At 60.7% G+C, this 21,090-nt stretch overlaps 2 protein-coding genes across 4 annotated transcripts; both read left to right on the top strand.

Annotated features, from left to right (window-relative positions):
• Window positions 1-5,483: 5,483 nt before the first annotated feature.
• On the top strand, window positions 5,484-8,348 carry LOC128788097 (acrosin-like). The gene is made up of 5 exons (XM_053942881.1): window positions 5,484-5,661; window positions 5,789-6,049; window positions 6,475-6,740; window positions 6,931-7,076; window positions 7,812-8,348. The coding sequence occupies exons 1-5, from the start codon at window positions 5,591-5,593 to the stop codon at window positions 8,175-8,177; spliced, it is 1,110 nt and encodes a 369-aa protein (XP_053798856.1). The 5' UTR covers window positions 5,484-5,590; the 3' UTR covers window positions 8,178-8,348.
• Window positions 8,349-9,036: 688 nt separating this feature from the next.
• ARSA (arylsulfatase A) lies at window positions 9,037-21,017 on the top strand. Of its 3 annotated transcripts, none has more exons than XR_008430921.1 (9): window positions 9,037-9,366; window positions 10,955-11,195; window positions 12,383-12,601; window positions 13,793-13,962; window positions 15,814-15,938; window positions 16,970-17,097; window positions 18,922-19,024; window positions 19,159-20,136; window positions 20,248-21,017. XR_008430921.1 is itself a non-coding variant. In XM_053942633.1 (8 exons), exons 1-8 carry the CDS (start codon window positions 9,101-9,103, stop codon window positions 19,464-19,466), a joined length of 1,560 nt encoding a protein of 519 aa, XP_053798608.1. In that variant the 5' UTR covers window positions 9,037-9,100; the 3' UTR covers window positions 19,467-21,017. The 3 variants fall into 3 exon arrangements, 1 of the variants encoding a protein (XP_053798608.1); XR_008430920.1 differs by having other exon boundaries at window positions 19,159-20,211; XM_053942633.1 differs by having other exon boundaries at window positions 19,159-21,017.
• The last annotated feature ends 73 nt before the right edge of the window (window positions 21,018-21,090 follow it).

Raw genomic sequence — 21,090 nt, 5'->3', positions numbered from 1 at the left:
TCCAGCATTCCCGGGGATTTGTGTCCCTTCCTCCTCTGTCCGTGTCACCGTTGTCACCCCCGGGCTCAGGAACAGCGCCCGGGTTTGTCCTTTGGCCTGGTTTGGATCCGGAGATTTCGTTGGGATTTTTTTTGGGGATTTTTTTACCTCGCGGAGGGGAAAGGTCCCGGATTTCCTTCGGGAGAGCCGAGGAGGCGCCGTTCTCCGCAGGCTGCCCTGTCCCCCAAATTCCAGGAGTTCTCCAAGGAGCCGGGACAATTCCAGCGGCCCCACGGCGCTGGGAACAAATCCCGCTGGGATGGTGGGAAGGGGGCCAGACCCTCACGTGGGATTGGGATCGGGAATGGGATCAGGAACGGGGATGGGAGTGGGAATGGGATGGGGTGTGAGATCGGGAATGGGATCAGGATCAAGAATGAGATCAGGAATGGGATTGGGAATGAGATTGGCAGTGGGAATGGGATTGAGAGTGAGATCGGGAACGGGATCAGGAACGGGATTGGGAGTGGGAATGGAGAACAGGATTGGGAGTGAGATCAGGAACAGGATTGAGAATGGGATCGGGAATGAGACCAGGAACAGGATCAGGAATGGGATCAGGAGCAAGATCGGGAACGGGATCGAGAGTGAGATCAGGAACGGGACCGGGAATGGGATCGGGAATGGGATCGGGAGTGGCTCCCAGCCCTGGGAATTCCTGCTTGGGAAAACAGCCCAATGGGGAGGGAATGGGATAGAAGAGGAAAAGAGGGATATGGGGCAGTGCCAGGAATATGGGATGATGCCAGCTGCTCCTTCCAGCCCATCCCATCCCGCTGGAAAATCCCAAAGCCAGGATCTCTGACTTCCTGGGAGTCCCCCAAGCACAGCCAGGGAAGTGGGAAAGGAGCCAGAGCTGCCCGGAGCAGGGGGAGGTTTCTCCTTGGAACACCAGGATATCCCAAATTCAGGAACGGAGCCAAGGAGGCTCCACAGGCGCTCAGCCCATGGAAAGGAGGGGCCAGGCAGGGAAGGAGGATCCCAAAATCCAGCGGGATATGGGGACAGGAGGACAGAGCTGGGATGAGCCCACCTGGGATCAGGGCCTGGATTTGGGATCTCCTTGGAGCCATCATTTCACACCTCTGCACCCAATCCCACTTGGCTGTCCATAGGAAAACATGGATGTTTTCCAGGATTCCCTGCCCGTTCCACATCCTGCATCCCTGCTGTCCCTCCATGGCCATTCCTGCACATCCAGCACCCACCTGGTGGCCCAAACCAGCCCCGAAGTGGCCACACCAGGCTGGGCTCCGGTGTTCCCCCAGCAGGAGGTGCAGCCGCCTCTTCCTGGAGCTCCCGGTGCCGGAGCAGCTGCTGTGGGATCGGGAATGTTGGATCCTTCCCGGCTGGCAGCCAGGGCTTTGCTGGGAGCATGGATCCCACTGGAATCCCTCTGATCCCACCTGGAACCTGCTGGGATCCCTCTGATCCTGCCTGGATCCCTCTGGGATCCCTCTGATCCTGCTGGGCATTCCTCTGATCCCACTGGGATCCCTCTGATCCCACCTGGAACCTGCTGGGAATCCCTCTGATCCTGCCTGGATCCCACTGGGATCCCTCTGATCCTGCTGGGCATTCCTCTGATCCCACTGGGATCCCTCGGATCCCACTGGGCATCTCTCGGATCCCGCCTGGATCTTGCCCGGGCACGCAGACAGGGCTGGCAGCTCCCAGGAAAATCCCCCTTCCCCGCCCATATCCCGAGTTCCCAGCTCCTGCTCTGGAGAATTCCTGGTGTTCCCTTGTTACCTGGCTGGAAAAGGGCCGGGAAGGGTCCAGGCAGGATCCGGGGAAAATCCAGGCAGGATTTGGGCAGAGTCTGCACAGGTTCTGGGAAGTGTCTGTGCAGGACCTGAGCAGGATTTGGGAAAGATCCAGGCAGGGTCCGGGCACGTTCTGGGAAAGATCCAGGCAGGTTCTGGGACAGGGTTTGGTCAGGATTCGGGAAAGATCCAGGCAGGTTCTGGGACAGGATTCAGGAAAGATCCAGGCAGGTTCTGGGACAGGATTCAGGAAAGATCCAGGCAGGTTCTGGGACAGGATCCAGGAAAGATCCGGCAGGACCTGGGCAGGGTCTGGGACAGGTTTGGTCAGGATTTGGGAAAGATCCAGGCAAAATCTAGGAAAGATCCAGGCATGGTTTGGGACAGGGTATGGGACAGGTTTGGTCAGGATTTGGGAAAGATCCAGGCAGGGTTTGGGACAGGACCCAGGGAAGAGCCAGGCAGGCTCGGCTCAGGTTGCCACCAACCCGTGCAGGGCTGGCTCAGGCTGTCCCCACGCAGGTGGCCCTCACCAGGTGACACACGGGGACAGAGCCCGTGTCCCTTCACGGGCAGCCCCGCACTGCCCTGAATGCCAGGAATACCGGGAAAACCCCATCTAGCCACTCCCATAAATCCTGGGATAACCCCATCCAGCTGCACCCTAAATCCCGGGATAACCCCATCCAGCTGCACTCTAAATCCTGGGATAACCCCATCCAGCTGCACCCTAAATCCCGGGATAACCCCATCCAGCTGCACCCCTAAATCCTGGGATAACCCCATCCAGCTGCACCCTAAATCCCGGGATAACCCCATCCAGCTGCACTCTAAATCCTGGGATAACCCCATCCAGCTGCACCCTAAATCCCGGGATAATCCCATCCACCTGCACCCCTAAATCTCAGGATAACCCCATGCAGCTGTAACCATAAATCCTGGAATAAACCAATCTAGCTGCTCCCATAAATCCCGGGATAACCCCATCCAGCTGCCCCCTAAATCCCAGGATAACCCCATCCAGCTGAGACAAACCCATCCAGCTGCACCCCTAAATCCTGGGATAAACAAATCTAGCTGCCCCCCTAAATCCCGGGATAACCCTATCCATCTGCACCCCTAAATCCCGGGATAACCCCATCCAGCTGCACCCCTAAATCCCGGGATAACCCCATCCAGCTGGGATAACCCCATCCATCTGCACCCTAAATCCCGGGATAACCCCATCCATCTGGGATAACCCTATCTAGCTGCACCCCAAAATCCCGGGATAACCCCATCCAGCTGCACCGCTAAATCCCGGGATAACCCCATACAGCGACACCCATAAATCCCGGGATAACCCTATCCAGCTGCACCCCTAAATTCCGGGAAAACCCCATTCAGCTGCCCCTCTAAATCCCGGGATAACCCCATCCAGCTGGGATAACCCTATCCATCTGCACCCCTAAATCCCGGGATAACCCCATCCATCTAGGATAACCCTATCCAGCTGCACCCCAAAATCCCGGGATAACCCCATCCAGCCGCTCCCCTGGATCCCGGGTTGGATTTTCCCCCGGGGGCGCTGCCCGGGTTCCCCAGGGAATGGCGACATTCCCAAGGCTGCCAGAGCTCCAGGCGGGATTTCGGGGTGTCTGCGCAGGGCCGGGAGTTGGATTCTGATCCTCGCATGTCCTTCCAGTTCGGCATTTCCGAAATCCCGGGATTCTGCCCCAAAACGGGGAGGAGGAACGCGCCCAGCCATGGATTTGCTGCCCCCTAGAGCGGGCACCGGAGCGGGAACCTCGGGAAGTTCAGGGAATTCCAAGCCCCGCACCCGGGCAGGAAAAACCTCCCAGCGCCGGGAATTATCGGGATGGAAAGCGGCTCTTCCCAAAGGGATTTGGGAATTCTGGCCGCCACCAAACTCCCGGCACAAGGGATGCCGTGCCCGCTCCAGGCTTCCCTGGGCAAGGAAAACCTGGAAATGCGGGAGAGGATCCGCCAAAATCCCTCCTGGGAGGAGGTGGGAATGGTCGGCCCCGGGGGAGAGGAGGCTCAGGGGGATTTTAGCCGTGGATAGCAGGATGGGAAAAGAGGGGAAAATTCTTCTCAGCGCTGCCCAGTGGTGGCAGAAGTTAAAATAAACCGCCCCAAAATTAAAAAAAAAAAAAAAATCCACCCCAAAACACCACCAGCAACACAAGAAATCAGTACAGGCACACAGAGAAATTGTGGGATATTCAAAATCCTTGGGAATAGCCAAAATCCTGCTCGTGCGGGATTTAGGGGGCAGCTGGATGGGGTTATCCCAGGATTTAGGGGGCAGCTGGATGGGGTTATCCCGGGATTTAGGGGGTAGTTGGATGGGGTTATCCCGGGATTTAGGGGGTAGTTGGATGGGGTTATCCCTGCTGGATGTGCTTATCCCGGGATTCAGGGGAGCAGCTGTATGGGGTTATCCCAGCTGGATGGGGCTATCCCGGGATTTAGGGGGGGGCAGTTGGATGGGATTATCCCAGGATTTAGGGGTGCGGTTGGATGGGGTTATCCCGGGATTTAGGGGGCAGCTGTATGGGGTTATACCGGAATTTATGGGTGTAGCTGTATGGGGTTATCCCAGGATTTAGGGGTGCAGATGGATGGGGTTATCCCAACTATATTGGGTTATCCCGGGATTTAGGGGGTAGCTGGATGGGGTTATCCCAGCTGGATAGGGTTATCCCGGGATTTAGGGGGCAGCTGTATGGGGTTATCCCAGCTGGATGGGGTTATCCCGGGATTTAGGGGGCAGCTGTATGGGGTTATCCCAGCTGGATGGGGTTATCCCGGGATTTAGGGGGCAGCTGTATGGGGTTATCCCAGCTGGATGGGGTTATCCCGGGATTTATGGGAACTGCTGTATGGGGTTATCCCAGCTGGATGTGCTTATCCCGGGATTCAGGGGAGCAGCTGTATGGGGTTATCCCAGCTGGATGGGGCTATCCCGGGATTTATGGGAACTGCTGTATGGGGTTATCCCATCTGGATGGGGCTATCCCGGGATTCAGGGGTCCGAGCTGTCCCCGGGATTGGCCCGGGCGAGCTCCAGCCCGAAGCCCCGGTGATCCCGGGCCAATTCCTGCCGCTCCCGGAGCGTCCCCGCATCCTCCCCGTGCCGCTGGCGCCGCCCGAGGCGCAGATGGAGCGGAGCAGACGCTGTCTGTGGGAAGTGGCGTCGGGAACACGCCCGGGGACAGCTCCAGCTGGCGCCTGCGGGGTGGCGGCGGCTGCGCGGGGACATCCCGGAGCCATCTGTCACCCGCAGCCTGCCCAGAACCGCCCCCAGCCCCGGAGCTTTCCGTGGGGAGCGATCCCGGCTCTGCCCGGCCCCCTGCGGGAGGCGGGGAAGGATTTGGGATCGGAGCTGGGATCGGGGAGCGGCGGTGACGATGGAGCTGCCCCTGAGGGGACACAAATCTTCGGGATCAGAGCTGGGATCAGGCAGAGGCGGCGACACCGGAGCGGTCCCAAAAGGGACACAGCCCCTCCATGGCCGCTCTTCCCTGATCCCTCCTGCTGGAAACGCCCCAATTCCAGGGGAGCTGCGGCTGCCCCATCCCCGGAATCGCCGCTGGCCACCTGGGGTGGCCCGGGCACGGCGGGAGGTGGCCCTGCCCGCGGCGCGGGTGGCACCGCGCGCTCGCTGCGGTCCCTGCCCCGCCCCAACCGTTCCAAGGTTCCACCGCTCTGTGACATCACCGCGGCCCGGTGGCACCGGAGGTGACAGCTCTGCCCCGGCTCTGCCACCTGCGCTGGCACCGATGGCTTTGCTGGCGCTGCTCGTCCTGCTGGCCCTGGCCGGGCCCGTCTGGGCCACCTGGGACACCTGCAGGTCGGTGGCCCCGGGGGGCTCGGGGACGCTCGGGGGCTTCCCTGGCACAGCCCGGGCACAGAGGAGCCCCTCGGGGTCCCTGTCCCCGCTGTCCCCGAGCAGGGCAGTGATGGCTCTGTGCTTCCAGAGGCACCTGCGGGCTCCGGCCCATGGCCTTTGACCACAGCTCCGTGGCTGCCGAATACTCCCAGGACAGCGACTACGAGCCCTTGGATTCTTCCGATGGCGCCTCCTTGGACAAGGGTGGCGCCGGGGTCCACCCGGGGGCCTGGCCCGGCGTCATCAGCGTCCAGGCCACCCTGGAGAACGGCACGTGGCACATGTGCTCGGGGGCACTCATCCACCCCCAGTGGGTGCTCACGGTGGCCCAGTGCTTCACCAGGGCCGGGTAAGGGGGAGCAGGGACAGGGGTGCACCCCCAAAAGGGACAGGGGTGTCCCCTCAGCAGGGTCAGGGGTGTCCCCACAGCAGGGATAGGGGTGTCCCCCCAAAAGGAACAGGGGTGTCCCCCCAAAAGGGACAGGGGTGTCCCCCCTAAAGGGTCAGGGGTGTCCCCCTGCAGGGTCAGGGGTGTCCCCACAGCAGGGATAGGGGTGTCCCCTCAGGAGGATCAGGGATGTCCCCACAGCAGAGACAGGGTTGTACCCCCAAAAGGGTCAGGGGTGCCCCCTCAAGAGGATCAGGGATGTCCCCACAGCAGGGCCAGGGTTGTCCCCACAGCACAGGGAGGTGCCCTGAGCAGGAAGGGCGTTGTGCTGCCGCAGCCCCCGGCTCTGCTCCCTGTCACCCCTCTCCCCATCTCCTGCTCCTCAGGGACATCTCCAGGTGGGAAGTGGTGATCGGGGCCACGGATCTGAGCCAGCCGGGCCCCGAGGCCGAGCTGCGCCACATCCAGACCCTCCTGGTGCACCAATATTACGACCCCGCCACGGCCAGGAACAACATCGCGCTGCTGGAGCTGGACCAGCCCGTGGAGTGCAGCGACTACATCCAGCTGGGCTGCGTGCCCGACAGCTCCCTGGCCGTGCCCGAGCTGAAGACCTGCTACATGGCGGGCTGGAGAGCCACCCCGGACAGCGGTCAGTGCCCGCCCGGGGCCGGGGACGAGATGGGGACAACAGCGACGTGGCTGGGCTGGCCCAGGGCAGAGGCCAAAGCTGCAGGAGCCGGGCCCTCGGTGCCCAGAGCTCTGGGCAGGGACATGGCGGGACAGGGTCGGGGGCTCTGCCCTGCGAGGTGCCGGGTGCTCAGCGCCCTCTGTGCCCGCAGCCCCCGGCCCGCGCCTGGTGCTGCAGGAGGCCAAGGTGCGGCTCATCGACGTCCAGCTGTGCAACAGCAGCCGCTGGTACGGGGGGGCCGTGCACCCCCAGGACCTGTGCGCGGGGTACCCGCGGGGCGGCATCGACACCTGCCAGGTGGGGCTGGGCCGGGGCTGGGCACAGCGACCCTGAGCCCCAAAATGGCCCCGTGGGACCCCCAGAGCCAGCACAGGGACCCTGAGCCCCAAAATGGCCCCGTGGGACCCCCAGAGCCAGCACAGGGACCCTGAGCCCCAACACGGCCCCGTGGGACCCCCAGAGCCAGCACAGGGACCCTGAGCCCCAAAATGGCCCCGTGGGACCCCCAGAGCCAGCACAGGGACCCTGAGCCCCAAATTGGCCCCGTGGGACCCCCAGAGCCAGCACAGGGACCCTGAGCCCCAAATTGGCCCCGTGGGACCCCCAGAGCCAGCACAGGGACCCTGAGCCCCAAATTGGCCCCGTGGGACCCCCAGAGCCAGCACAGGGACCCTGAGCCCCATCCCTGCCCTGGCACCGTCCCCCGCCCCCCCAGCCCCGTGTCCCCAGCACTGAGGGGTGTCCCTTTCCCCATCCCCGTGTCCCTGCCCAGCATCCCCTCGTCCCCAAGGCTGGCCCCGTGCCCTCAGCGCCCACCCAGCGCTCCCGGCAGCCCCAGGTGTGGCTGTCCCGGCCCTGCCCTTCCCTGCCCGGCCCTGCTGCCCACCCTGAGCCGGTGCCAGCCCGCAGCCCCCAGCCCCGGAGCGGGTCCTTGCCATGGGAATGCCCCCAGGAATGGAGCTCTGGAGGGGTCGGGATGGGCAGGGCCAGGCCCGGCCTGGCGCCGCCCCTGACCCCTCTCTCCTGGCGCAGGGGGACAGCGGGGGTCCCCTGGTCTGCAAGGACAACGCCGGTGACTACTTCTGGCTGGTGGGACTGGCCAGCTGGGGCAAGGGCTGCGCCGGGGCCAAGCGGCCCGGGGTGTTCACCTCCACCCAGCACTTCCACACCTGGATCCAGGTGCAGCTGGGGCTGCTCCCACCAGAAGCTGACGCTCCTGCACCCGAGCCCTTCCCGAGCCCAGAGGAAGAGCCCGAGGCGGACTCGGGCCGTGAGGTGAATCCCAACCCCGACGACTCGGAGGATTACACGGGGGTTTCATTCCAACAGCAGATCCTGGGGAAATTCCTGAACCTGCTGCTGGAGCTCCTGCATTTCCTGAAGGGAGACAAAGCCTGAGCAGCGGGATGAGCTGATCCAGTTGTGGCCACCTTTCCTTGCCGGGGCCGTGGCTGCGGGGCCAGGCCAGCGCCGGTGCCCGGGGCTGCTGTGCCCTGCCCACGCTCAGCCCTGCGCCCGCCCCGGCGCTGAATCCAGCCTGTGCTTGAATTAGAGTTGTTCCACTTCCCAGCCAGCCGCCTTGTCCAGTTCGCTCTCCTGGGGAAAACAAGGCTGGCACAATCTGGGGGAGAAGGGCGGGCTTGGGACTGGTTTGGGGGGACAGCCGGGGAGGGGAGGATGGGCCGGGAGGTGGAGAGAGGGAGAAACTTCTCCAGGCCAGGCTCCCCCGGCAGAGCCTCAGCTGTGCCGGCGCCGGGAAAAGCCCTCGAGAGGGACGGGAACGGGCACAGCTGGAGCTGCCACCCCGGAGCCCTGGGGAGGTGCTGGAGGTGCCACCCTGAGCTGCTGCTGCCACCCGCGGCTGTCCCCTCTGCCACCGGCTCGTGTCTCTGAGGCTGCCGGGACCCCTCCCACTGCTTCTGCTGCAGGAGCAGGGCCCGGGCTCTGCCCCGGGGGTCCCGGCGGTGCCACCGGAGGAACGGGCAGGGACAGATGCCGGGAGGCAGAACTGCCCCGGGTAATGCCCGGCCCTGAGCGGGGTGGAGCCTCCTCCCTGGGGATGTCCCCGAGCTGCCCCGAGGCCACCCCGCGCTCTGCCACGTCCCTCCCTGCCGCGCCCCATTCCCAGCTGCCCCATGCCGCGCCTGGCGCGGCCGCTCGGGGACTACAACTCCCGGCACGCCCCGCGGCCGCGCGGCCGCCATGTGCATCACGTGAGCGGCTCGGGCACTGCCGGCACCGCCCCGGGACGGCACCGGGACGGCACCGGGACAGCACCGGGACAGCACCGGGACACGGGGCGACACGGCCAGGGCAGCGCCATGGGGCCGCACGGCCGGCACCGCCCCTGCCTGCTGCTCCTGCTGCTGCCGCCGCTGCTGCCGCTGCCGCCCGTGCGCGCCGCCGCCGCCGCCGCCGCCGCCGCCCGGCCCAACTTCGTGCTGGTGCTGGCGGACGATCTGGGCTTCGGGGACCTGGGCAGCTACGGGCACCCCTCGTCCGCCACGCCGCACCTGGACCGGCTGGCGGCCCGCGGGCTGCGCTTCACCGACTTCTACAGCAGCGCCGCCGTCTGCAGCCCGTCCCGGTACGGCCCCCGCGGCGGGAACGGGCGGGGACCGAGCTGCGGTGTCCCGGGATAAACGGGCGGGGACCGAGCTGGGGTGTCCCGGGATAAACGGGCGGGGACGGAGCTGGGGTGTCCCGGGATAAACGGGCGGGGTTGGACGCGCGGTGTCCCGGGATAAACAGGCGGGGTTGGAGCTGAGCTGTCCCGGGATAAACGGGCGGGGTTGGACGCGCGGTGTCCCGGGATAAACAGGCGGGGTTGGAGCTGAGGTGTCCCGGGATAAACGGGCGGGGACCGAGCTGGGGTGTCCCGCGATAAACGGGCGGTGATGGACCCGCCGTGTCCCGGGAGGGATGGGGGGGACAAACCTCCGTGTCCCGGGAGAGGCAAGGGGATAAAGCCACCGTGTCCCGGGACAAGCGGGTGAATCTGCGGTGTCCCGGGATAGACGGGTGGTGATGAACCCGCCGTATCCCGGCATAAACCGGCAGTGATGGACCTGCGGTGTCCCGGGATAGATGGAGGGAACCCACCGTGTCCCGGGAAGGACGGGCAGTGATGACCGCGCCATGGCCCGGGAGAGACGGAGGGATAAACCCTCCGTGTCCCGGGGCAGACGGGCGGTGCTGTCCCCGCGGTGTCCCGAGATGTCCCCACGGTGTCCCGGGGTGTCCCCGCGGTGTCCCGGGATAAAGGGGCGGTGCTGTCCCCGCGGTGTCCGCGGTGTCCCCGCGGTGTCCCGGGATAAAGGGGCGATGCTGCCCCTGCGGTGTCCCGGGATGTCCCCACAGTGCCTCGGGATGTCCCCGCGGTGTCCGGGATGGCCCCGCGGTGTCCCGGGATAAAGGGGCGGTGCTGCCTCTGTGGTGTCCCGGGATGTCCTCGCTGTGTCCCGGGATATTCCCGCGGTGCCCCGGGACGGACGGGCGGTGCTGTCCCCGGGGTGTCCCCACAGTGTCCCGCGGTGTCCCCGCGGTGTCCCGGGACGGACGGGCGGTGTCCCGGGATGTCCCCGCGGTGTCCCGGGATAAAGGGGCGGTGCTGTCCCCGCGGTGCCCGGGATGTCCCCACAGTGTCCCCACGGTGTCCGGGGTGTCCCCGCGGTGCCCGGGATAAAGGGGCGGTGCTGTCCCCGCGGTGTCCCGGGATAAAGGGGTGGTGCTGCCCCGCGGTGTCCCGGGATAAAGGGGCGGTGCTGTCCCCACGGTGTCCCCGCGGTGTCCCCGCGGTGTCCGGGATGTCTCCGCGGTCCCCGCGGTGTCCCCGCGGTGTCCCCGCGGTGCCCGGGATGTCCCCACAGTGTCCCGCGGTGTCCCGGGATGTCCCCGCGGTGCCCGGGATGTCCCCACAGTGTCCCGCGGTGTCCCGGGATGTCCCCGCGGTGCCCGGGATGTCCCCACAGTGTCCCGCGGTGTCCGCGGTGTCCCCGCGGTGCCCGGGATGTCCCCACAGTGTCCCGCGGTGTCCCCGCGGTGTCCCCGCGGTGTCCCGGGACGGACGGGCGGTGCTGTCCCCGCGGTGCCCGGGATGTCCCCGCGGTGTCCCCGCGGTGTCCCCGCGGTGCCCGGCACGCCCCGCTGAGCGTGCCCGTGTCGCCGCTCCGCAGGGCCGCGCTGCTGACCGGCCGCCTGCCGGTGCGCTCCGGGATCTACCCGGGCGTGTTCGAGCCGGGCTCGCGGGGCGGGCTCCCGCTGGCCGAGGTCACGCTGGCCGAGCTGCTCAAGGCTCGGGGCTACGCCACGGCCATGGTGGGCAAGTGGCACCTGGGCTACGGCAACAACGGCTCCTTCCTGCCCGTGCACCAGGGCTTCGATGACTTCCTGGGGGTGCCCTACTCCCACGACCAGGTGAGCGCGGATTCGGGGGGCGCGGCCCCGTGGGCTGCGGGGGGCGGCGGCGCCCTCGGAAGGCTGAGCTAGGGCAGGGCCGGAGAGATTTTAGTATTCAGCGGTGATGCACTGCGAAATTTTTAACTTGGATTGGATGTGAGACGCCTAATGTTTAAATAAAATAAATAAATAAATAAATAAATAAATAACTAAATAAATAAATAATGTTAGAGATTAACTATATATAAATGAAATGTTATAAATATTATTAAAATGCGCATATGATATATATTATATATTATATATTATATATTATATATCATATACCATATAAAATATAAAATATAAAATATATTATGTAATGTATAATATATAATATGTAATATTATATAATATATTCTATTATAACATATAAAATACAAAATATAATATATAATGTATAATATATAATATATTGTATATTGTACAATATATAATATATTGTATATTATGCATATAATATCTATAATATATTATATATTCTGTACATTACATATAATACATATAACATCTATCATATATATTATATATTATTAACTATTAATTAGACATTATATGAAAATAAATTAATATTTTAAATATTAATATAAAACATATTTAAAAGGCAAAATATTTTTTAAAAAAAGTATATTAATATAATATAATATAATATAATATAATATAATATAATATAATATAATATACTGTATAATATACTAATAATGTTATAATTATATATATTACATAATGTATATTTTATAATTATAATACTGTTATATTATATTATATTATATTATATTATATTATATTATATTATATTATATTATATTATATTATATTATATTATATTATATTATATTATATTATATTATATTATATTATATTATATTATATTGTATTTATTATATATAATCTATATTATATATAATCTATATATAATCTATTTTATATATAAAATGCATATTAGAACTTATACCTTCTATAATGTAATATCTATATTATATCTATTATATCAACAATATATCACCATAATTTTAACCTAACAACACCTGAACCATTTGGCTCGCTTTCCAAAGTAAGCGCACAAGCGCTCAGCCCGCCGCGCTCCCCATCGCCCTCCACTGAAGCCGCCCCCCCCGCGCTGAGCGGCCCCCGGCGGGGCGCGCCCTCAGCGCCGCGTCCCGCAGGGCCCGTGCCAGAACCTGACGTGCTTCCCGCCGGACACCAAGTGCTTCGGGACGTGCGAGCAGGGCGCGGTGGCCGTGCCGCTGCTGCGCGGCCAAGGCATCGTGCAGCAGCCCCTGTCCCTGCCCGGGCTGGCGCCGCTCTACGGCCGCTTCTGCCGCGACTTCATCGCCCGCTGCGCCCGCCTGCGCCGGCCCTTCCTGCTCTACTACGCGTCACACGTGCGGAGCGGCGGGGAGAGGGACAGGGGAAATGGGAAAGGGGAATGGGAAATGGGAAAGGGGAAGGGGGAAATGGGAAATGGGAAGGGAAAAGGGAAGGGGAAAGGGAAAAGGGAGAGGGAAAGGGGAAGGGAAAAGGGAAAAGGGAGAGGGAAAGGGGAAAGGGAGAGGGGAAGGGGAAAGGGAAAAGGGAGAGGGAAAGGGGAAGGGGAAAGGGAAAGGGAAATGGGAAAGGGGAAGGGAAAAGGGAAATGGGAAGGGAAAAGGGAAGGGGAAAGGGAAAAGGGAGAGGGAAAGGGGAAGGGGAAAGGGAAAAGGGAGAGGGAAAGGGGAAAGGGAGAGGGGAAGGGGAAAGGGGAAAGGGGAAAGGGGAAAGGGAGAGGGAAAGGGGAAGGGGAAAGGGGAAAGGGGAAAGGGAGAGGGAAAGGGGAAGGGGAAAAAAGGGAAAAGGGAAATGGGAAGGGGAAAGGGGAAAGGGAAAAGGGAAGGGAAAAGGAAAGGGGAAAGGGAAGGGAAAGGGAAGGGAAAAGGAAAGGGAAGGGAAAAGGGAAAATTGGAAGGGAAAAGGGAAAATGGAAGGGAAAAGGGAAAATGGAAATGGGAGGGAAAAGGGAAAATGGAAGGGAAAAGGGAAGGGGAAGGAGGAAGGGGAAAAGGGAAGGGAAGGGGAGGGAAAAGGGAAAGGAAAAGGGAAGGGGAAGGGGAAAGGGAAGGGAAAAGGGGAGGGAGAATGGGAAAAGGGAGAAGGGGAAGGGAAAAAAGAAGGGCAGGGAAAGGGGAAAAGAAAATGGAAAATGAAAAGGGAAGGGGAAGGGGGGGAAGGGAACAGGGAGAAGGGAAAGGAAAGGGAAAGGGGAAGGGCAAAGGGAAGGGGAGGGAAAAGGGGAGCGGGAAAAGGGAGGGAGCCCAAGTCCCATGGGGAGAACAGGGAAGCATCTCCCCTCCTGCCACCCCAAAATCTGCTCCTGGATGACCTGGGCTTGCTACTCCCAATCCTGTTGGGACGGTGCCTTCAAGCTGCTGCTCCCTGGACCTTCCCCCTCTTCCCTGCGCCATCCCCGGGGAAAACCTCCCCGCTGCGCCACCGCTGAGACTCGGGGACAAAACCTCCTCTCGGCCGGTGGCTTTTGTCACCTCCCGGGCTGCTGGCCGTCCCCGCGGGGCTGGCTGACCCGGGTGTCCCTTTGGCAGCACACGCACTACCCGCAGTTTGCCAGCCGGGAGTTCGCGGGCGCGACGCGCCGGGGGCCCTTCGGGGACGCGCTGGCCGAGTTCGACGGCGCGGTGGGACAGCTGCTGCAGGCCCTGCAGGACAACGGCCTGGAGAACTCCACGCTGGTCTTCGTCACCTCTGACAACGGGTGAGGGGCACCCGTGTGGCACCGCCCGGTGTCACCCCCGCTGCTGCTCTGGAGGGGACACGGGGTGTGAGCTCGGTGTTGTGGGGCACAAACGGCACAGGGGTTGGGTCGGGTGTGTGACACACCCTAAATGTCACCCTGGGGTTGGGTCGGGTGTGTGACACACCCTAAATGTCACCCTGGGGTTGGGTCGGGTGTGTGACACACCCTAAATGTCACCCAGGGGTTGGGTCGGGTGTGTGACACACCCTAAATGTCACCCAGGGGTTGGGTCGGGTGTGTGACACACCCTAAATGTCACCCAGGGGTTGGGTCGGGTGTGTGACACACCCTAAATGTCACCCAGGGGTTGGGTCGGGTGTGTGACACACCCTAAATGTCACCCAGGGGTTGGGTCAGGTGTGTGACACCCCCCAAATGTCACCCTGGGGTTGGGTCGGGTGTGTGACACCCTCAAATGTCACCCTGGAGGTTTGGGTCAGGTGTGTGACACCCCCAAATGTCCCCGGAGGTCTGGGTCACCAGGGTGACACCCCAAATGTCCCCGGAGGTCTGGGTCACCAATGTGACACCCCCAAATGTCCCCGGAGGTCTGGGTCACCAATGTGACACCCCCAAATGTCCCCGGAGGTCTGGGTCACCATGGTGCCACCCCCAAATGTCACCCTGGGGTTGGGTCAGGTGTGTGACACCCCAAATGTCCCCGGAGGTTCGGGTCAGGTGTGTGACACCCCCAAATGTCCCCGGAGGTCTGGGTCACCAGGGTGACACCCCCAAATGTCCCCGGAGGTCTGGGTCAGGTCTGTGACACCCCCAAATGTCCCCGGAGGTCTGGGTCGCCATGGTGGCACCCCCAAATGTCCCCGGAGGTTTGGGTCAGGTCTGTGACACCCCCAAATGTCCCCGGAGGTTTGGGTCACCAATGTGACACCCCCAAATGTCCCCGGAGGTTTGGGTCCGGTCTGTGACACCCCCAAATGTCCCCGGAGGTCTGGGTCACCAGGGTGACACCCCAAATGTCCCCGGAGGTCTGGGTCGCCATGGTGGCACCCCAAATGTCCCCGGAGGTCTGGGTCACCAATGTGACACCCCCAAATGTCCCCGGAGGTCTGGGTCGCCATGGTGACACCCCCAAATGTCCCCGGAGGTTTGGGTCAGGTCTGTGACACCCCAAATGTCCCCGGAGGTCTGGGTCACCAATGTGACACCCCCAAATGTCCCCGGAGGTCTGGGTCACCATGGTGCCACCCCCAAATGTCACCCTGGGGTTGGGTCAGGTGTGTGACACCCCAAATGTCCCCGGAGGTTTGGGTCAGGTCTGTGACACCCCAAATGTCCCCGGAGGTCTGGGTCACCAATGTGACACCCCCAAATGTCCCTGGAGGTCTGGGTCACCATGGTGACACCCCCAAATGTCCCCGGAGGTTTGGGTCACCAGGGTGACACCCCAAATGTCCCCGGAGGTCTGGGTCACCAATGTGACACCCCAAATGTCCTCCACGGGTTGGGTCGGGTGTATGACACCCCCAGATGTCATCTAATGTTTGTGCCAGGCATGTGACACCCCCAAATGTCACCCTGGGGCTGGGTGGGGAGTGTGACACCCCCCAAATGTCCCCGGAGGTCTGGGTCACCATGGTGCCACCCCCAAATGTCCCCCTGGGGTTGTGCCAGGCATGTGACACGCCCGAATGTCACCCAGGGGTTGTGTCACCAAAGTGACACCCCCAAATGTCCCCGGAGGTCTGGGTCAGGTCTGTGACACCCCCAAATGTCCCCGGAGGTCTGGGTCGCCATGGTGGCACCCCCAGCCGGCCCTGGCGCGCGGTGACGGCGTGTCCTTGTCCCCAGCCCCTCCACCCTGCGCATGGCCCGCGGGGGCAGCGCCGGCCACCTCAGGTGTGGCAAGGGCACGACCTACGAGGGGGGCATGAGGGAGCCCGCCCTGGCATACTGGCCCGGCAGGATCGCGCCAGGTGAGCCGCGCTGCGCCGGGACAGAGCCGGGACGGACCCGGGACAAACAGGGCACAAATCTGGGATAAACCCGGGACAAACCCAGGATAAACTGGGGATAAACTGGGGACAAACCTGGGCCAAACCCAGGATAAACTGGGGACAAACTGGGAATAAACCTGGGAAAAAACAGGATAAACCTGGGCCAAATCCAGGATAAACTGGGGACAAACTGGGGACAAACCCAGGACAGACCCAGGAAAAACATGGGACAAACCTGGGCCAAATCCAGGATAAACCTGGGCCAGACCCGGAACAAACTGGGGACAAACCCGGGACAAATCTGGGCTAAACCCAGGATAAACTGGGGACAAACTGGGAATAAACCTGGGAAAAAACAGGATAAACCTGGGCCAAACCCAGGATAAACTAGGGACAAACCTGGGAAAAAAACAGGATAAACCTGGGCCAAATCCAGGATAAACTGGGGATAAACTGGGGACAAACCCAGGACAGACCCAGGAAAAACATGGGACAAACCTGGGCCAAATCCAGGATAAACCTGGGCCAGACCCAGGACAAACTGGGGACAAACCTGGGCTAAATCCAGGATAAACTGGGGACAAACCTGGGAAAAACCCGGGACAAACCTGGGCCAAATCCAGGATAAACCTGGGCCAGACCCAGAACAAACTGGGGACAAACCTGGGACAAACCCGGGACAAACCTGGGCCAAATCCAGGATAAACCAGGCACAAACCCAGGACAGACCAGGGAAAAACTTGGGACAAACCCGGGACAAACCTGGGCCAAATCCAGGATAAACCCGGGCCCGACCCAGGGCCAAACCCAGGCCAAACCCGGGCCAGACCCAGGGCCAAACCCAGGGCCAAACCCAGGGCCAAACCTGGGACAAACCCGGAACAAATCTGGGACAAACCCGGGCCAGACCCAGGGCCAAACCCAGGCCAAACCCAGGCCAAACCCGTGACAAACCCGTGCCAGACCCGTGCCAAAGGCGGGCCAGCAGGGTGACGCTGTCCCCGCGGCAGGGGTGACCCACGAGCTGGCCAGCACGCTGGACATCCTGCCCACGCTGGCCGCGCTGGCCGGCGCTGCCCTGCCCCAGGTGGCCCTGGACGGCTTCGACCTGAGCCCGCTGCTCCTGGGCCAGGCCAAGGTGAGTCCTGTGCAGTGCACAAAGGCGGCCGCTTGGCTGCTCAGCTACAGCTAGCGGGAGAAATTTAAATGTATTTAAATTGTGAGTAATTATAATAGCTAAATAATAGTAATAATAATAGTAATACTAGTAATGATAATAATAATAATAATAATAATAATTTTAAATAATTAAAATTAATTAATAATTAATAATAAATAAAAATATTTAATTAAGATATAATATTATAGAATATAGAATATAGAATATAGAATAATATTTTAAAAAATAATTAATAAAATTTTAAATAATAATAATAATAATAATAATTAACCTCCGATTTTTCCGTGCAGAAAAGCTGATTTTTAGTAGTATATTTAAAATCAATTAAAAATAATATAATATAATATAATATAATATAATATAATATAATATAATATAATATAATAATATCGTATTTTATCATCTCATATCATACTATATCATATTATATCGTATTATATTATATAATATTATATTATACCATATTATACCATATTATACCATATTGTACCATATTATATAATATTATATATCATACCATATTGTATATTATATTATATTATATCATATCATATCATATTATATTATATTATATTATATTATATTATATTATATTATACTATATATATCACATCATACGATACCATACGATGCGATATATCACGATATAACATAACCTGGAGGAGCAGCAGCAGCCGGGACGGGGCGCACCCGGGGCTGGCAGCTCCTCCAGCCGTGCCCGGGCTCCGTGCCCGCTGCCAGCCCGGTCCCGGCCGCGGTGTCGGGGCTGTGGCCGGGTCCAGCCGGGGCTACCGGAGCTGCCGGGGCTACCGGGGCTGCCGGGGCTGCCAGCACTGCCGGGGCTACCGGGGCTGCCAGCACTGCTGGGGCTACCGGGGCTACCAGCACTGCTGGGGCTACCGGGGCTACCGGAGCTGCCAGCACTGCCGGGGCTACCGGGGCTGCCAGCACTGCTGGGGCTACCGGGGCTACCGGAGCTGCCAGCACTGCCGGGGCTACCAGGGCTGCCGGAGCTGCCAGCACTGCCGGGGCTACCGGGGCTACCAGCACTGCTGGGGCTACCGGGGCTACCGGAGCTGCCGGGGCTACCGGAGCTGCCAGCACTGCCGGGGCTACCGGGGCTACCGGGGCTGCCAGCACTGCCGGGGCTACCGGAGCTGCCAGCACTGCCGGGGCTACCGGGGCTACCGGAGCTGCCAGCACTGCTGGGGCTACCGGGGCTACCGGAGCTGCCAGCACTGCTGGGGCTACCGGGGCTGCCAGCACTGCTGGGGCTACCGGGGCTACCGGAGCTGCCAGCACTGCCGGGGCTACCGGGGCTGCTGGGGCTACCGGAGCTGCCGGAGCTACCGGAGCTGCCAGCACTACCGGGGCTGCCGGAGCTGCCAGCACTGCCGGGGCTACCGGGGCTACCGGGGCCGCCAGCACTGCTGGGGCTGCCGGGGCTACCGGAGCTACCGAAGCTACCGGGGCTACCGGAGCTGCCAGCACTGCTGGGGCTACCGGGGCTACCGGGGCTGCCAGCACTGCCGGGGCTACCGGAGCTGCCGGGGCTACCGGGGCTGCCGGGGCTGCCAGCACTGCCGGGGCTACCAGCACTGCCGGAGCTGCCGGAGCTGCCAGCACTGCCGGGGCTACCGGAGCTGCCGGGGCTACCGGAGCTGCCGGAGCTGCCGGGGCTGCCGGAGCTGCCGGAGCTGCCAGCACTGCCGGGGCTACCGGAGCTGCCGGGGCTGCCGGGGCTGCCGGGGCTGCCGGCGGCGCTGACCCCGCTGTCCGCAGAGCCCCCGCCGCGCCGTGTTCTTCTTCCCGCCGGCCCCCGACCCCCTGCACGGCCCCTTCGCCGTCCGCCTGGGCAAGTACAAGGCGCACTACTTCACCCAAGGTCAGCGCTTGCCTTTGGGGGGGGGGGGTTTTTTGGGGGGGGGGGGATTTTTTAACGGGGGGTTTTGGGGAAGGGCCCCGGCCGCGCGGAGCTCCGGGAGAAGGGTGCGAGCTCAGCCTGCCGGCGTGGCTCAGGTTCCTTCCACAGCGACACCACCCCGGACCAGGCGTGCCACGGGCTGACCCCGCTGACCCCGCACCTGCCCCCGCTGCTCTTCGACCTGGAGGCGGACCCCGCGGAGAACTACGACCTGCTGCAGGGCCGGCCGGGCCCCGAGGTGCTGCAGGCGCTCAAGGACATCACCCTGCAGAAGGTGCTGCTGGAGCAGCGCCTGCAGTTCGGGGAGAGCCAGATCGGGAAGGGCCAGGACCCCGCGCTGCAGCCCTGCTGCGCCCCCAACTGCAGCCCCAAACCGTCCTGCTGCCGCTGCTCCCCGCAGTGACGCCCCAAAGGCGCCCGGCCCCGTCCCAAATTGACCCGGCTCAGCCTCGGGGCTGCCCCACGGCTCGGGGACCCCTGGGATTCACGGGGAGCTGCGGTGGAAGAGGAGCAGGGAGACCCCAAAAAAGCGATGCTCCATGATCCGTGTGGGACGTTCCAGGGGAAGCCTTGGGCAGGATTCTGACCCGTTCCAGGATCCCTGACCTGTTCCAGGATCCCTGATGCATTCCAGGATCCTGACAGTTCCAGGATCCCTGACCTGTTCCAGGATCCCTGATGTGTTCCAGGATCCTGACCCATTCCAGGATCCTGGCAGTTCCAGGATCCCTGACCCATTCCAGGATCCCTGACCAGTTCCAGGATCTCTGACCCATTCCAGGATCTCTGATCCATTCCAGGATCCCTGACCTGTTCCAGGATCCCTGACCCATTCCAGGATCCTGAACCATGCCAGGATTCCTGACCTGTTCCAGGTTCCTGACCCCTTCCAGGATCTCTGACCCATTCCAGGATCCCTGACCCGTTCCAGGATTCTGAACCATTCCAGGATCCCTGACCCGTTCCAGGATCCTGAACCATTCCAGGATCCCTGACCCGTTCCAGGATCCCTCATGCGTTCCAGGATCCCTGACAGTTCCAGGATCCCTGACCCATTCCAGGATCCCTGACCTGTTCCAGGATCCTGAACCATTCCAGGATCCCTGAACCATTCCAGGATCCATGACCCATTCCAGGATCCCTGACCTGTTCCAGGATCCTGAACCATTCCAGGATCCTGACAGTTCCAGGATCCCTGACCCATTCCAGGATCCCTGACCCATTCCAGGAGGATCACCACGCTCCAGCACCTCCCCCAGAGCCAGGACAGCTCCTGGGATCCCTCTGGAGCAGAGGGAACGTCCCGGATCCAGGGATCCCAGCTGGCACCGAGGGCACAGCGGGGCGAGTGGCACGGGGGGCTCAGAGACACGAGCTGGTGGCAGAGGGGACAGCCGCGGGTGGCAGCAGCAGCTCAGGGTGGCACCTCCAGCACCTCCCCAGGGCTCCGGGGTGGCAGCTCCAGCTGAGCCCGTTCCCGTCCCTCTCGAGGGCTTTTCCCGGCGCCGGCACAGCTGAGGCTCTGCCGGGGGAGCCTGGCCTGGAGAAGTTTCTCCCTCTCTCCACCTCCCGGCCCATCCTCCCCTCCCCGGCTGTCCCCCCAAACCAGTCCCAAGCCCGCCCTTCTCCCCCAGATTGTGCCAGCCTTGTTGTCCCCAGGAGAGCAAAAATGTGGATAAGGGGTGTGTGATTTTGGCCACGGGGATCATTTTTTTGCAGCAGCTGGGAGTGGGGCATGTCCAGGACCCCAGGGCAACGACACTGGCACTGTGCCCCCCTCTCACGTCCATGGACAAGGGCATTATTTCCGGGATAAAACACGGTGGGGTGTTCTCAGAGGGTTTCCATGTAAATCACTGCTTTGTCTTACACCTTTTCTAATTAGCATTGCTGCAAATAATTGTCTGATTCCTAATCTCGTGGCTGTGTGCAGTAAATTGTTTCTAACCCCTGATCTTTGCCTTTTGTGGAAGGAGCAGGAGCGTGGGTTTGGTTTTAGGATCCCTAAACTGGAGAATTCCACCCCT

This window comes from Vidua chalybeata, chromosome 5 (genome assembly GCF_026979565.1).
Source record: "Vidua chalybeata isolate OUT-0048 chromosome 5, bVidCha1 merged haplotype, whole genome shotgun sequence".
Taxonomy (NCBI): domain Eukaryota; kingdom Metazoa; phylum Chordata; class Aves; order Passeriformes; family Viduidae; genus Vidua; species Vidua chalybeata.
This window is presented reverse-complemented; position numbering and strand designations above follow the sequence as displayed.

What these genes read in the sequence shown, in the direction of transcription:
- ARSA (XM_053942633.1), top strand. Translation starts at nt 9,101, where the DNA reads ATGGGGCCGCACGGCCGGCACCGCCCCTGCCTGCTGCTCCTGCTGCTG. An exon ending in GCCCGGCAGGATCGCGCCAG is followed by an intron (nt 15,939 to 16,969) that starts GTGAGCCGCGCT and finishes TCCCCGCGGCAG; the next exon opens with GGGTGACCCACGAGCTGGCC. An exon ending in GGCGCACTACTTCACCCAAG is followed by an intron (nt 19,025 to 19,158) that starts GTCAGCGCTTGC and finishes GGCGTGGCTCAG; the next exon opens with GTTCCTTCCACAGCGACACC.
- LOC128788097 (XM_053942881.1), top strand. Translation starts at nt 5,591, where the DNA reads ATGGCTTTGCTGGCGCTGCTCGTCCTGCTGGCCCTGGCCGGGCCCGTC. An exon ending in GCCACCTGGGACACCTGCAG is followed by an intron (nt 5,662 to 5,788) that starts GTCGGTGGCCCC and finishes CTGTGCTTCCAG; the next exon opens with AGGCACCTGCGGGCTCCGGC. An exon ending in GAGAGCCACCCCGGACAGCG is followed by an intron (nt 6,741 to 6,930) that starts GTCAGTGCCCGC and finishes CTGTGCCCGCAG; the next exon opens with CCCCCGGCCCGCGCCTGGTG.